We start from the raw sequence: 16,907 nt of genomic DNA, 5'->3' as shown, positions 1-16,907 counted from the left end.
GTATGCAGAGAAAAGCAGCCAGAATTGAGACAAAAATTCCAAACATTTGATTGTATCGTTATCTCTAACATTTTACAAGATTGCACGTCTATACGCTTCCCAGTGGTCGACACTCAGTCATTACATGCCATATATTTATTTACACCATGGACGGTTCTTGGTAAGAATTCAAGTCCCATAGAGCTGCCTTTTTTCCAAGGCTTTCTTAAGTAGATAATATGAATCCCCAATCATTTTTACACGTGTTAGTCAGGGTGGGCACAAACAATCCCCAGTCATCTGAAGGTGCCCACCCCACCAGTTCAAAAAGACTTTTATTCAGGTTCTCAAACTAGTGTAATTTGTCAGAAGACTCAGCATTAAAATTGTCACCGATCGCTGACAGCATGGGAGAACAGATAGCCTTAATGTAGAGATCCCCACGCCATTTCAGTGCCCTACCAGGAAGGGAAATCGGGCCCAATTCCAATCGAAGATACTTCATTGGAACAGTAGAGGTGAGATTTAAAATGTTATGCCAACGTTTCCTCTCTAATATCTAACCAACAGATTTTTCAATGTCCAGGAATCAAGGCCATATAGAATAGCGGGACAAAAAACTCTGTTTATAAAGTGCCTGCAAGACTAAATTCTTCTGTTTTTCTTCGCAAAGTTATCAAAAAGTATGCAAAGCTGGGCAGCTTTCCTTCTTTTAGAATTAACCAGCTCTGCATAAGCAGCAGTTTTGTTAATCATGCTACCAGTATATGTAATGAAAACAGGCCTGTTAATCAGTTTGCAAGCAAATTGCATGGCCTTCGTCTTTTCCATATTAAAGTTTGTTCTCGGATCTGCGTGATTTTTCCGTTGCGGAAAAGTCAGCAACGGAAAAGTTTGCATGAGAAATGTACGCACCACAAAAGGTTTGTTTCCCATGCGAACTTACATTTAAAACCCCTACAAATCCGCACACCCTACTTACCTTTCAAGACGCGCTGTGTCCCTGCGGCGCCGGTTCCCTTTCACTTCTGTGATCGGGAACAGGCGCCTCAGGGGCCCCTTTTTTTCCTTTTTGGGCAGCTGCAGGGGTTTAACCCCGCTCACTATACTGTACAGTATAGTGAGCGGGGTATTGCGAGGGACACCCCGTTTATTTCTTCTTCTTTAGTGTGCTGCGGGGGTGTCCCACTCACTGTACTGTATAATTAAATGTTTGTTTTTTACCTACCTAAAATGCATGCCACCAAAGGTTCAAACTTTTGGTGTTCGAACCTTTGGTGGCATGCATTTATGACCTTTTTGTATAGGTCCGAATTTTCGGTGCGGTCATTTTGGCCTATACCTTGTTCTCATCAGCATATTGCCATAATTCATTCGGAGTCCTTGACATTCCCATAAAAGTGATCAAAAAGGGCCAGATCGTCAGCTTAGTAGGAAAGACGTACTATGTGTTAACGGCCTATTTTAGGAGGACAGTTTGCTACTGCATTCATTCTAACAGACCAGTCTGCACGATGACAATTAAATAAAGTTGCCATAAAGTTGACCCCTCTGTTAGTCTGAACAGGCGCAGTGGTCCATCCTTCACTACTTAACTTAACCTGGACCACCGTATCTTCGCAAAGTTTTACAATCTGTAAGAAATCAGGCGGGCAACCCGTTTTCTCCATCTTATCCCACAATAAGGTACGACTGGCGCTATCAAAAGCAACCCGTAAATCCACATACACAGCATATAGAACCGGGTTGCCTCTGCATTTAGCTTTGATTGTCAATCAATCTGATATTGTGAAAAGTAGCTGACACAGGCCTAAAACCAGCCTAAAACATGATCCCTGTCCGTCCATCACTGAAGTTCTTTTAACACAAGAAGCAAAAATATTTCTGGTCACATCAATCCTAGACAAAAGTCTATAATTAGCTGGCACTGTGCAAGAGCCTTTTTGATAAACTGGAATCAGAATATCTTTTCGCCAGGAATATGGTATAATACCATTTAGTGCAGATTTTATCATATACTATTTTCAATATCACAGTCCATGTCACTAGGTCACTTGAGTACGACATTAGTTCGTCCATTAGGACTCGGCCCTAGAACTCTTTAATTTCAAAATTGCGCACTGAACATCCACTATCTAAACGGAGAGGGACCAGACATGTGGCCCTTACCGCTGGCAAATTACCACATTCCTTGGAGTTCAAATTCTCTAAAATAAAAGCCCTCACCAATGGGATTAACCACAAGATTATCTTTTGTACCCTTGGCAGTACCCAGCATCTGCCACATAGACCTAACAATGCCATTCTTAAGACTGCAGATATCCGCTGCTATTGAGCATTTTTAATAGAATGCTTCCACCACTTTACTCAGTTGTGATACTTACTCTTTATTTTCTTATAACTGCAAATGTGCTCAGTGGGTGGGGGGTGGGGAGGTGGAGTCTTTTAGTAACCGTAATTTCCCTGCGCCTGCAACTTTTGCGTCCTTTATTTCCTTGTCAAAGACTTTCTTATTGGCTTTATTTTCAAGGGCTCTGTAATGCCCTACACATACCCCAATTATAGCAGTCCAGCCCTTGAACCAGTTTTCAATTTAGTTTGCTATCTTCCCCTGTAGCAGATTGACAAACAAATGACTATCATTCAAGACTAATTTCTTTACCCTTTAAGCTCGGATGTCCAAGTTACACGATTTCCAGAGTGGTTTGTAGCACCTATTTTAGGGGATGGTTGCCCTTGATGGTCAAATTGGAGCATAAGAGAAAATACTGTATGATCAATATATTCATTAGCTTTTAAGACAAAGCCATTGATCTGTTGTAAGAGGTTATGGCCTCCAAAAAATACCCTTACCTCTAGCATTGCTTCAAGTATAACCACCAGGACAATAGCTTAAAGTAACGCCCATTTAACATGGTTGGTTCCCAATCACTCAGGAACTCCAGTCAGTGTCTTGCCTGACAGTTTGGGACTTTCTGGACCAGCTCACTTTTTGCCACCACGTTTCAACTGGCTAGACAGGTTTTCTCATTTTTTCACCTTGCATCAAGATCTCCCCCAATATTTGCCCACAAATCCAACTTGTCATAATGGCACTGATACCATAAAAAAGCACTTCATTATATACAGCACCAGTGGGGTCGTACACATTAATCACTAACAGATGAGAGCAAAGCTTGCCACAACCAATCTGCACTTCCACAGCTAAGACATTCCCAGCTACCTCAGGAGGTTCGATACATGTGGATTTTAGTGTTTTCTACGCCTATTCTTAAGCCTCCATAGGGTGCCCAAACTGGCCTTTTCTTGCTAATTCCTGGTACACTTGATAACCATCAACATAAAAGGGCACCGTTGTTAGGCAGAAACCTGTGCAGTTCCCTTAGGGACCACTGCAAAAGATTTAAGACTAGAGGTGTTTGGCAGTAAACCCACTTGGTAGCAGTCTGTACCACACAGATTCACTTGGTAGCTGTGGCTGAGCAGTCAGACTTCCCTCAAGAAGAGTTAGGCAGTATACAGAGCATACAAAATAGGTACAGAAATACAGTAGCACAAGCAAACGCTGACCAGAGCTTGGGTGTAAAAGTATATAATTATTTATTTAACACACACTTATAAAACACACTAGCACTAAATTGGTAAGATAAGTTCAAAACACAATCACTATTATCATATGTACATCCCTGATTACTTGTTGGACAAGTCTTAGTTAACACCACTTATTTCCAGACAGAGGTGAGCGCTTAACGTTCGATGGCACTCCAACAAGTTAAATAAAAAGGGAGGGAAAAGCAGAATTATGGAAGCGCACACACAAAACACTTCTTAAAGAACCACAGCAAGTTAGGAAGGCACAGTCTACTGGTGAGCAAGGAAGTTTAGGTGCCAGGCCCACTTTCAAGGGAGCCAGGCGGAAGATGCCCAAGATCAAACAGTTACAGAATCTTCGAAGTTTGTGGAGGTAGTTCAAAAAAGGTTTAGTTTAGTTCAGAGAAGTTAGCTAAGGTGTCCCAGGCTAACCCAGGTTCAAGAGACGAGGATTTAATACACCCCGTTCAATCGGTTGCAAGGGAAGCCAGGCGGAACACGGTACCTTAAATGGAGAGGATCCTCCAGCGGGGGCAGTTGTTCCTGGCAGCGGGTGCAAGTAGCAGCGTCGTCCAGAGGAAGAGAAGATCTCGTCGTGGAGGAAAGATGAAGGTCGTTGCACTTCCAGGGAAGAAACCAGCCGCGGAGTTCTCCGGTACAAAGGTACTACCCTTTCGGTTCGCGGTAATGGTGAAAACGTGGTATCCCGGTTGCCGGGGTGCTTGGCACAGGCAAGGCGGCCACAAGATGCTCCAGGAAGGCGAAAAGAAGGTAGACTGGTTATCCCCACCAGTCGAAGGAAGAAGACTCTCCGCGCTGGAGGTCTCCTCTGTCGTTGGGAAAAGTGGTGAGGCGGTTCAGCAGGGCTCCACCGGTGGTGTCGTCATTGCAGGCCGGCTCAGCTTCTCCCTCCTCAGATTCTTTAGGTCCAGTGGCGACGTCTGAAGTTCCAGTCCCCAAAGCCCTGCTTTTATGCAGCACACCCCCATTCACTCAGCCTAGCTGTCAATCAAACATGCTAAGTGGTGAGCCGGCCGGCTCACCACTTGGGCCAATCACGCAAGCGTGCGACTTGAGTTACCAAGGTAAGTCAGTCCAGGGTGCCTAAACCCCCTCCCACACGCCCTGTGGTACCCAGACAGAGTGGCACCACTTTTGGAGGCTTCTGTGGAGAAGCCTGCCAAAAAGTGGAACAAAGGGCTTGACTTGGGTTGGAGTCACAGAAGAGAACACAAACGCCATTTTAGAATCGAGTTCTGGCAAAAAATACCAACCAGCGAATTAATATTAAATAAATAAACCGGCGGTATGTTCGAGGCTATAAGAATTAAATAATTAAAGTTGGTAGCCTCGAACAATGGGAACATCCCATAGAGATATATTTGCGGTCGAATATAAAAAGTAGTATCCACTGCCACCAGCCAAAACTCGATCAGGGGGGGCGGAGACGTGCCCCCTCGAACAACAGACCCCGGGGCAATCTAATTGCCCCGACCAGTACGTCCACAATGTGATGGTTTGTACTGGTTTCTGTTCATAATTTGGGACTAGCAAAGCCAATGGTGACTTTACATGCCCTGGGAGACAGTAGTCAGACCCAGGGTATGGAGTCTATGTTGGGGGGTCGCTACAACACCCCTGGGTTACGGCACAGAGGGTGCTGTGTAACCCACATCAAAAAAACCACATGAGACCCTATGGAGTAAAAGACCCCATAGCCCATAAAACACATGGAAAGTTAAAGGAACACCTCAAATCATGTCTAAGAGTGGGAGCAAAAGAATCTCACTCTTAGCAGGAGAGAAAAAAATAAACCCCAAAAATCCAGCAAAGCAGCTGGGGGACTCATTAGGTTTGGGAAATTAGCCTTACAGAGAATTCTCCCTAACAACCGTTAACCATGATTCTTGTAACAAAAAAACACTATTTCCCAGAATAATGTCAAGTGATCTTTTTTTGCTATGAAGTATTTATGGCCTCGGGTGTTCCAAGAAATGATCTTCAAATGTCATCTTCCCACTGCAGATCTCGCAGGCAAGAAGCTCATAAGCCACTCCCAACCACGTTCATTATCGTTTTTTCTGTGCTCACTTGTTGGCAGACGATTGCCACTTTGTCAGCCATTTTGTCAGCCATACAATTGCAGCCGCAAGGGGACCTCTCAGATTGAGCAAGCTTGATATCCTAATCATAATTTCGTTCCAGAAATTTGCCCTTATGAGAATGAACCAAGGAAGCAGTATCTTCCAATGTAACACTCGATCCTCAATGTTTTACCATCACTGGACACCAGCGGTTCAACAAAAAAATCACTGGTATTCAATGCACTCAAAGATGGTGTAAGTAGTAGCTGTAACAAATCGGACCTGTTTGTTCTATTTTTAGTAAAATTATTTGCATCTAGACTAGGTCCAGCACTTCCCTTGGCCCCCATTCCCCAACAGGGGCACCATGTTTGTTTTCTGGTAAATGGGGCCAATTTGTTGGGACTTTTCCACTGGTAGGGAACCATTACTTTCCATCTCAATAACTGATCATCAAAGCTTTCCTCCCCATTTCCAGGGACTGGTTTATCTTTTAGTAGTCAGCTGGTTAGTATGCCTGTAGTTTTAGTAATCCACTTCGTCCGTTGGTTTATTTTATTTTTTTCCCTTTTTTTATTTAAAAAAAAACAAATTTTTTGTTGCATTTCTAGGCAAAGATTGAACAGTGAAGTTAAATGGCTCTACACACTTGGCATTCTCACGTGGTTTTGCTTTTGATTCACATACTCTGGTTCTCTTTAGCTGACAGCACTGTTTCCTTGTTTGATATATTTCAGAAGTTGTCTGGTATGCTTAAGCTTGCCCTTGTGCCTTCTCTTTGTTTCTGCTATAGCTGTAGAAGATGTTCAGGGCAGGTTTCCATCATATGAATGGCCATAAGTCTCCTCACTTCCATTATTTTTAAAGATGTAATAAGGCCAGTTATACTGACATGTTTGTGCTGAATTACACAAATGGAGTGTATGTAATCTTGCAATTGACGTCTTTGTTTTTTGCATATTGGGGCTAAAGATTGGTTACAGTTGTTCGGCTCTGGAACTGGACTCGCAAACATTTGCTACAGACTTGGAACTTCTTTTATTGTTGGCATGATGAACACGATGAGCATCTTTTTAAAATAGTTTGTATTGCTTGCTTTTGGTACAATCTCAAATAACATCTCCATGAATACTGGAAGGCTAGCAAACAGAAATGGCTGTTTTCTCACCAATATGTGTTGTGCTATCAATCGCAAATGTCTCAAAAATAATCTGCTTTGCGAACCAGTTTCCCCGGTAGAGCTTAAATTCGCAATATACAGGCTTGGAATGAATATATGAAAAAAGATTTTGCTTGGTTTCTGCTCATTATCATCACATTCCTCTTTTTCCACCAGACCCCCTTGTTAAACCAAAAAATGAAAAAGAGAAGTTGAAGGAACTCTTTCCAGCACTTTGCAGGCCCGACATTCCAGTAGCAAGAGTTAAGGTGAGTACGGTCTTCAAATCCGCATTTACATCTGATGCATTTATGGATTCTACATCTTCTATACCAAAGGAGTTACTGCATGCACAAACCAAAATACATAATATACACAGTTTTAAAACAGAAAGGGGCATTCTGTGCCCAAACTACTTGGGTCAACTGTGTTCAAATTTACATTGCTGATTAACAGCCACCCAATTTAAGGTTAATGCGTTGCCCAAAAGATGCTGTCTTCTAGAACGCTATCTCTCATTTTTAAAATAAACCTATTCAGCTTGTGTCTAAAGACTGACTGCAACGTTATGTGAGGGGCCAGCAATATGACGCTGACAACATTTAGATTGTTCAAAATATGCCATTTTATTAAATTATAAATAAATGTCATTAAACTCCTCGCTATTCCTACTCCAACTAGGATTTCCCTGCCTATCAAAACTAAAGAGAAACACTCTAACAAAACACAGGATGTATGGCCCTCACATTTAAACAACAAATACTCCACGAAATATATTTAAATAACCTCTCAGTAACCTGGGTGAGATCCCCTTTCCCAGGATTCAAGGTAAACCCGACTTCAATGTTCAACAAAAAGAAACTAGGAAATCCATGTATGCAATACAGTCTCAATTCAGTTATTGATGTCTTCAATGGTAAAATAACGTTTTGGTTAAGCAAAGTTCCAATAACAGAAAAAGCTTCTCCTATGGGTGATAAGATCTTCCACTTCAATGTCATTCCCAGCCATGATGCTTTGCCACAGCTTCCAGTTGTCCAAGAAGAATGAACACAGTTCAAAGGATATGCAACTTCTGTAAATGTTAGTGAAGCACAGTTCTTGGTTAACATTGATTTGTGTCTCTCTTTACAGGATTAGGGTTCACAGTAGTTATGTTTGTCAGGATGACCTCACAGCACTTAAACTTCCACTTCAGCTTCTACAAGAGTTTACTATGTAGGCCTGCTCCCTTCTCTTCATAGTGTTCCATGTTCATTTGTGTTATTGAAGTCTCAAATCTACTGACAACCAGATACACTGCCGCAGCTTCAGTACTTGGTGACACTGCCACAGCTCCAGTACTTTGACTTGAAACAGGTATTGGTTATGACAAAATTCATTTTTGGGTACTTCCACACCTTCAAGTAGACGAGGCACTCTTCCCTGAACCGTCCGTCCTCAGGAGCAGCCTCTTTGCCTTTCTTGTCTGTCTGCAACCTAGAATTGCCTTTGAGATGACTTTCTTTCTTCTTCCTATTCTCTCTGGCAATGTAGGTTGTATCAACTTCAAAGAATGTTTATAAGTAGCAGGTTTCCCTTCCCCAGCCTTGCCTTTTTCCCCTCTGCCAACTGCTAGCCAGAATAATTACCTAGAAGCTTTGTTGCCACTCTTAGCTTCAGGTAATGCTTGCACACTTGTATCCCAGGCAGTGCTGTAATTCTACTTGGCTCACTACTGATTAGACTGTTCTTTGGCTTTGGGACAGGTTAGTTTGTCTCAATTGGGAAAATACCTTGTTCACTCTTGGTTTTGGCAATGCTTGCTCTCTTCAACTTAAAGTAACAATGTTTAAACACTTGACTTCGTTAGCAATTGTTGACTGCGCTAATAAAGCTTCAGAGGTGACTGTTCTGCCTGGAATTGTAATTAGGCACACTTGACCACTTCTTCATGTACTTTACAAGGTTTTAAGTCTAACAATTGCTTTTTGTAGCGTTTACTTTTCACGCGAGTAAAAGAGAATACGTGAGTGCTACATTTCAAGTGTTCCTTTGTTAAAGGCTCAACGAACAACTTTGCATCACTTCTACTCATACGCGAGTGAATATTTAGCTGGATACTGTTGCCGGCAGTGCTTGTGCAAGTAATCTGAAAAGCCTGATTTGACTCACTGGCTTCTGTTCCTTTTTCTGCATGCTGCACAACTTCAGGCTTCACTTGGGACCCACACCCTTCCTCACTGAAAGCATCTCCAGTCCGGCCACTCAATTAAGGAGCCCCTCTCACTCCTGAGACTCAGGCCAGCTCCTCGCCGCGGTCTCTGACACGCTTCCTGCTGCGCAATCTCTGCAATTGGGCTCACATTGGGGAAAGGCAGCCTTCCTGCACGCCTTCCACTGTGCATCCTCTGCACCCCAGAGTTTGGGGAACAGGACTCTTGCAGGACAAGTAGGTGGAATCTGCTGCATCAGAGCCCCGGCGTCCCTTTTGGTTCTCCCACCTACTCCTGGATCTGCTACTGCTGCATACACTCCAGCCACAGTTCCAGCTCCTTCAAATTGCCTGCACCTGAGGGGGCCTTTTAAGCCTCTCTGCTTCCCTCCAGTGTGGGGATGTCTGGCTTAATTGCCTGACTACCACAACAGCATAACATTTCAGCCCTCTTCCTCGTCCCAGTACTTATGGGATTATGGGACTTGTAGTTCCCAACAACAAAACCACTACTTTTTAGTTCTTGGTTTTAAGGGTAGATTTATTTCCCTTATAAGTACTCGAGGATGCACCAGTAGAATTCGTTGTTATAGAGCAAGACCGTATGCAGTATTTCTAGATTCCTTTCCATTATACCTTTGGGAGTAAGGAGGATTTTTATTCTGAAGTACCTTGAATGGTCTTCCTGTTGCTAAGGCTTATGCAGGTTTTATGGCATTTGTAACCAGAGCCACAGATCTTATGTGGTTCAGATGCATCATAATGACAATATACCATTACCTGTTTTGGCAACTCTAAAAGGTTCTCCCTTTTAAAGGACAAATACTGCACCACAGGATCTCCTCACCACTTTGGGCCTTGTCTCCTCCCTGGTGATCCTCCCAGATTACACGACCCCCCCAACATCAGGATCAGGAAGCTTCTGTCTTTCCCTGGCTGCCTGGGAGGAGACTTTAGGCATGGGTTTAATGAGGGATCCATAGGATTCATCACAGTTAAGGCAATTCTTCCAAATTGCTATTTCACTAGCAAGTTGATGCGCACTGGAAATGAGCTAAGTACATGGATTGTGTCCATTCCTTCGAAGTACAGGTGCAGTTGTTGGACATATTTCAAATGTCCTCTTGTGAGGGCTTAAAAAACAAACCACTACTGTTAAGCAGAGTTTCCACCATGTGAATCATGTCTATCATAATAGTAGTATGGATGGGCATTCAGGTGTCTCTCTTGGGTTGCACATGCAGCATATTTACTTAAATATATATGCCTTATAATGCCAAGCATCAACACAATCTCTACTGCACAGTAAGGACTAAGAGATAAACACAAGTGATATCAAAACATACTGTCTCTCAAAAGATGGACAAGCCCTTTTAAAAGCAGTAGTGCACTGGTAGGCTAATGTAGCAGAGTAGTCTGGAACATTCTTAGGTGGCGATGGACTGGAAGGTAGGCACAGTCCCAACAGATTAGAAACAAGAGGACACCACACAAATGCACTGAAAATATATGCACCCTATACAGAAGTTAAGTAGTTGAAATAAGTACTAGGCAAGAATACACTAGTTACACACTATGTGATGTAGAAAACAGTGAAGGGCCTTTGGCAGGACCCTTCCTGTCCCTCAAGCTATGTCATGGTAGAATACCCTACACAACAGACCTCTGGCTCAACAGTGTGTAAATGGAGATTTCCAAACTACAGGGGGAGGTTTTAATAATACCTTACCCGTGGTAATAAATACTAAAACGACCTCTTTTAGACAATCCAATTCCGAACAAGTAAACAAATTTAATGAATATTGCAAAAGTGGAACAGTCCATTTGAGCCAAGTCACACATTCCACAACACCACCTTGTAGCAATCACTAGAATTTCATCTCCAGTTCCAAGCCACATCAGCAAGGCAGTGTAGATATGAAAATTAGCCCAAATGCAAGCCTTTTTCTTCAGGAAATTGTCTTTGTCTTAGAGGGCAGTGCTAACTTATACATGGCTTAATCTACCCAAGACAGATATTTTGCAAGGTTGTCAGGACAACTACATACCTGTGTCACCCTTATTAGGGATCATCAGTGCAGCATAGTCCTGACGGCACTGCGGTTGGAGCATTGGGCCATGTGTTCAAAACACAAAGAAAGTTATGGTAGGTTTAAAAAGGCTTCCAGCAGTGGCTACTAGGTGGCGTTATGGAATGTGTGAAGAATCCAATGGATCCCTCAATCAAACCCTGTCTGAAGTGTGCAGGGGGGGTGGTTGTGTACGGCAGGAGGATCACCTGGGAGGAGACTGAGCCCACAGTGGTGAGGAGATTCTGTGGTATGAGACACAGTATTTTTCCTCTGACAGGAAGACTCTTCCCATTGGCTTATTGTCATTTTAATGTCTCTAAACCTTACATTAAATGTAGGGTTGTGAACCCTAAGGTTGTGAACCCTTTCGCGCCTTGAAACACTTGTGTATAGGCGCGTTACAAATAACATATATCATATCGTAAGGTTATAAAATCTGAACTAACTTTACTAAAGGAAAGATCTTTTTGGGCATTCCAAACTAAACGCCTTCCTCAATACCAAAGGTACAATGTAAATGAATATGGAAAGGTTGTTGTAAACCATCGTCCTCTGTAACAGCTAATTCTCATAGCCCCTCTATTAAGAACTTTGGGGGAATTAAATCTACCCTTGCCAGTAATTGAAATATTGTAAACACTAACTTTACTGAAAGACTACTAGCCCCACAATCCTAGAGGTACTAAAATGAGGAAGAGGGCTGAAGAGGTATGCGGTTGCAGTAGTTGGGCAATTGAGGCTAATAGCCCACACATGCAAATTATCATGGAACCTTGAGGCATAAAAAATCCCCCTCTGGTGCAGACGAAAGGAAGGAGTGGAAGAAGCTGGAACGTGAGGTGGAGTGCAGGCTGTAGCAGTAGAAGCAGAAAGAAGGCACAAGGCTGGCAAACCACACCAAAGTGGGAGAACAAGTGGGGCGTTGGAACGTGGAAACAGTAGATTTCACCTGCAAGTTCTTAGTCCTGTTCTCCCAAAACCTGTGCTGGAGAAACTGTTTTCCTCAAGTGAGTCCGATTGCTGTGGTCACCGGGCTGTGGGCGTGCATGGGATTAAGGCCAGAAGCAAGTGGCAAGCCAAGGATCTCTGGAGGAAAAGGACCTCCCAACAAGAGTGGCCGGCCCGTAGACACCCATGCAGGAGAAGGGTGTGGGTCACCAGCGAGTCGGAAGCCGTAGAAGTTGTAGTGAAAGCCGGGAAAGCAGTGCAACCCACAAAGCAAGTGTCTAAGAAGCCGGTGAGTGAAGCACAGTATGCTAACATTGCGTGAACCTTGCCGGTAACAGTATCCAGGACCTTGTTAACTTGTGTATGGCTTTATGCGAGTAAAAGTTGTTGGTTCATTCCAAGGTATTGTTAAAAATGGAAATGTACCACTCGCGCATACCATAAAAGACCTATAACTCGCATGAGAAACTGCTTACTGAAATCCATTGTTTCAATAAATGGAGTAGTTGCATGTCCCCAATTAAGGAGAGAGAATACTGTTCAAACCAGTCTCGAATACCTAACATTGACAATGCCCGAGTTACAATTTACAAAAGGTGAAAAATACATCACAAAGCGGTTGCATGTGGCTGATTGTGTTTTCAACCGAAAGGCTGATTCAAGAGTCTAAACTATGGAAGAACAAGCATTGCCCACGCTAAGAGGCTCCCCCTGTTCATAGTGAAACCAGCCTTTCTAAGAGTTAAAGAGCCATCCAGCACTGTGTAGTTATTTACAATCAAGTGGCCTAAGATGCAAGTATTACCTGAAGCTGAGAAAGTGGCACCAAGGCTTCTGGGTAAGCTGGTAAAAGGATATGGGTAAAGCTGGGGATGGGGAACTAGCTGCTTGTAAAGAATATTCGGAAGTAGACATAACCTGTGGGGCCAAAGACTGTGGAAGCCAAAGAGAAGTGAGTCTTATAGGCAGAAGCAGGTTATTATTCTGGCTGACTGACACAGGCAGAGACTGCCCCTTTTGAAGAAAGCGGTCTAAAGGAAGAGTGCCTTGCATCACTGAAGAGGTTGAAGTGTGCCTTGTTGAAGTCTGTCTAACCTTGTCAAAGTACTGAAGCTGGGGTGGTAAATTTAGTTGTCAGCGGATGTAACCTTGCAGTGGTATAAACAAGTACTGTGGGACAAAGGGCGAATGTTCTCATAGTAACAACGGTAGAAGTGTGGTTGTTAAGTGGAAGCAGCAGCACTAAGAGATCCTCCTGACAAATATACCAATGTAAATATTAATACTGTAGCTGAAGAAGTCCTAGCTGTTGATCAAGAACTTGTGTTATTGACAGTGGGGATATTACATTGTAATTTGGAGCTGTGGCAAACGTACTGGAAGAAGATAGAAAACCTTGTGACCAAGATTACCATTGGTGCTATTTTTCCTTGAAAGTCGGAAGTGGATCTTTCATCCAGGAACTAAGATGTGTTACCAGTGGAATTTTGGTTGGTGAACCTTTGGTTTGACTTTGAGCTAATTCAACAGCTTTTTATTCTTTGTTGAACATTGTAACATTGACTTTGTATCCTGGAGAAGGGACCTCACCCAGGACAGGATAAGGTCATTCAGACATTGTGACAATATTGTTTGTTATATCTTGTTTCTATATATTTTCTTGATCTGTTTTGTTGTTTAGTGTGAAGGCCAGTTATCCCATTTTAAAGAATGTTCCCTTCGATTTAGTTAGGCAGGGAATTGCTCAGCAGTGTTGGGATAGTGAGGCATTTTTTAAATATATTTTCTTTAACAAAATGTAATCTTTTGATAAATCCATAAGCAGTTGTCCGCCTCGCATTACTGACCCTTCACAAATGTGTGACGTGGCTCAAATGGACTATTCTACTTTCACATTTCAGGTGAAAGGGTTTTTTCAAGCCTTTTCAAACCCACCATAACTTTCTTTGTGTTTTGAAAGTTATGGCAGGTTTCAGTGGAAGATTGCAGCCTTTGAGGATCTAGTGATTCATCCCAGATGGAAGAGCACAAAGCCGGATTCAAGTTCTGAGCGGCAGACTTTCTCGATTAGGAGCATCAAGAGTTGGTAGCACAGCCATTTCCCAGTATGTTTCATGAGACCATCTGGAATGGCTCGGGCCGCCATTGTTCTTCACACACAGGCACTGGAGGTTTACGCCAGCAAACTCACCCCCCTTCCCCCCGCCATCCTAATCCACATCTGTGAACCTTTTGGCTGCCTTCAATCTGGATTGGCCAGTCAAGTGCGCTCTTTACAGAGAGACACAGACAGACACCTAGTTGTTGCCTAGCCAGTAGACTGACTGCTAGATTGACTGCTGTCCGACTGTACTCCTCCTTCTGTACATATTCGTCAGCCTTCTGCCCTTCCTTGAGCGAAGCCTGACTGTTCTGCCATAGCTTATCAGAAAGTGAGTTTGGTCTGTCTTTGGTTTGGAAGTCTGTCTTATCCTTAGGATAAATGTGTTCACACTCATCAGAAAGCTGTGGGAAAATCTACCTAACGTTCACCAATTGAGATTGGGCATTTAATTTCCCCGCCACTAATGCTTGCGTCTCACAGCTGCTCTGGGTGTACTACAACAACCAGTGCACACGGAGTGGACAATATTGCCAACTTGCTTTATGCAATGGCAGAAGACTTGAATTGTGGGTCCAGAGGATGAGGAATGCCCTCTATTATGCACTTAATGTTAGGCGACTTGACTTTGTTCCAGTGGCAGATTTCACATTGTATTGGCGGCATTTCAGGATATTTTGATAAGCTGTGATGGTGTTCTGACTACATCCAGTGATTTCCTATTTTGCGCTACTGAATATGAGGTCACCAGCCCCTGGTTGCTCTGTCATGGCCTGCTCTGAAGCAATTGTTTTGCTGCATTATTCATGCAAAGGAGAAAGCCATTTAAACGATCTAAAGAAAAGATTTTATCTTCTCTGGTTCCTCCTTTTGGTGACCACCTTTGACGGCAAGCAGGCATGTATATTGCCCATTCACCTAATTAACAGTGAATTGTAAATGATCCCTGTAAAGATTAACCATGGGGAATGCATGTTGCTCCAGCAACCACATGCACAAATGACGAGCAGAGCTGACCACCTACATGTACACCTACATGTACAGATTTGGTAGCAAGCCATTTGGCATATACAGATCAACATATAACCACAGTTGAAGTGGCCATGTCCAGATTAGATACCAGAGTCCAAAGCTATTTTTCTGCAGTAGATTTTAGCCCTTGGTATGGCTCCTTGTGTATTCCTTCTATGTGTGTGTGTTCGCTGCCTGAACATCACTAGACTTTCTGCTCCAGTCTTCTGTCACTGTTATGAAAATCTCAGCACAGATATATATTTTTTTAATCATTTTGAACTGTATGATCTCAACAGACGATGCTTGATGAAGATGATGTAAAAGTAGCTGCTGATGCTCTGAAAGAACTCGAAGCTTTAATGCCAGGTGCACCTGGTGAGGAGAAGAGGAAAAGTAGTAAACACAAGTAAGTTACATTTTTAGAAATTCTAACATCTGGTACAATACACAAATACTAGCTAGTTGAAATATTGTCTCCTCTGTGATCTTGCGATATAGCACTGGCTTTCTTGATTCCACTGCAGTTCAAGTGGGAAACTGCTTGCACTGCTAAATAAAACACTTGGCATTCAATAAATCACTTCTTGGAGACCAAGACCTTTTTTTCTTCTTACTATTAAGTCTATGTTTATGGAATACTCCAGGGCAACTTGCATACTTGCAGGGGCCGAAATAGGGATTTGTGGAGCAGGAGCCGATAATGGCTCTGAAGGATTGAGCATAGCTCTTACCAGGAGCTGCTTGACATGACCCAGAAGGTACTTTGAAAGTCTTCAAAGTGAAGTGTAATTTATGGCCAGGGGCAAGTTGCCAGCTATCAAGTGAACTTGCCGCCACAATTCTATATATACAGACAGCAAATCTTTTTTACTCGTCAAATATCACTAGCAAATGGTGAGTGCTAATTGTGCACCCTGTTTAGCATGTTCATTTAAGTGGTAGATGCACAATGTGAGTATTAGGGGAGTTTTCCTAAAGTCTACCTGTGGTAAGACTTTATAAAACTATCTCTTGGCATACAGGCCCCAACTTCTAGTGTAAGTCTGTACTACTCGAGGTTCTACTAGTAAGGCAAAGCAGCCAGGCTTATCGTAGATGGGAGCTGCAGGTAAGTACAATGAACGTAGCAAATACATAGGCCCAAAGAAACTCTTATACACTTGTTATAGTAAAATATATAAAGTTAAATCTCAGTTAATTAAGTACTATTTCAAACTAAGCAACGCAATCAATTAAAAGCAATACTTCAGGTGAGGAAACTATATGTTATGAATGATACATGTAATTGAACACCTTTTAAAGGTGAGTAAAATCACTTGTTAGAGCAACTCCAGAAAATGTTCCGTTGTAGGAATAAAAAGGTTAAGTAACAACAACAGTAGCAGGTCAGTACTCTCAAAAGACTTGTATTACTTTTCAGGGGCCTTAAGGCTTTGGCAGCCCATCCCTATCTAGGTATGAGTTCTTCAAAGTCAGATTGGAGGTAAAGCAGATAAGGCACAAATGCAGAAAAGCCAACGTTCCAGCGGATTCTTCTGTTGCAAGTAAAGGACTTGTTTTGGTCAAATATATTTCAGGGACCTTGGGAATGGCTCCCTATGGGTGCACAAGCGTTGGGCCTTGGTGAACGGTATGGACGAATACCCAGACACTGGAATCAGCACTCCAGCAACAAAGGAGCGTCAGCATGGCTCATGGTATGTACTACCACGATTCCCACAGTACATGAGGAGTTATGAAGAAGATGCAGCTGGATTCTTTCACC

General features: G+C 42.8%; 1 protein-coding gene across 1 annotated transcript in view; it reads left to right on the top strand.

Moving 5' to 3' along the window:
* Positions 1-16,907, top strand: part of DHX8 (DEAH-box helicase 8) — a 429,571-nt gene that overhangs the window by 20,545 nt on the left and 392,119 nt on the right. The window contains exons 4-5 of the mRNA XM_069634412.1: positions 6,991-7,082; positions 15,439-15,548. Of these exons, the coding sequence (XP_069490513.1) occupies positions 6,991-7,082; positions 15,439-15,548 (202 nt within the window). The remainder of the gene's footprint in view (positions 1-6,990; positions 7,083-15,438; positions 15,549-16,907) is intronic.

The sequence above is a fragment of the Ambystoma mexicanum genome, chromosome 13 (assembly GCF_040938575.1).
Source record: "Ambystoma mexicanum isolate Mex_15411 chromosome 13, UKY_AmexF1_1, whole genome shotgun sequence".
Classification (NCBI taxonomy): Eukaryota; Metazoa; Chordata; class Amphibia; order Caudata; family Ambystomatidae; genus Ambystoma; species Ambystoma mexicanum.
The sequence above is the reverse complement of the archived record's forward strand: the minus strand, read 5'-3'. Positions and strand labels throughout refer to the sequence as shown.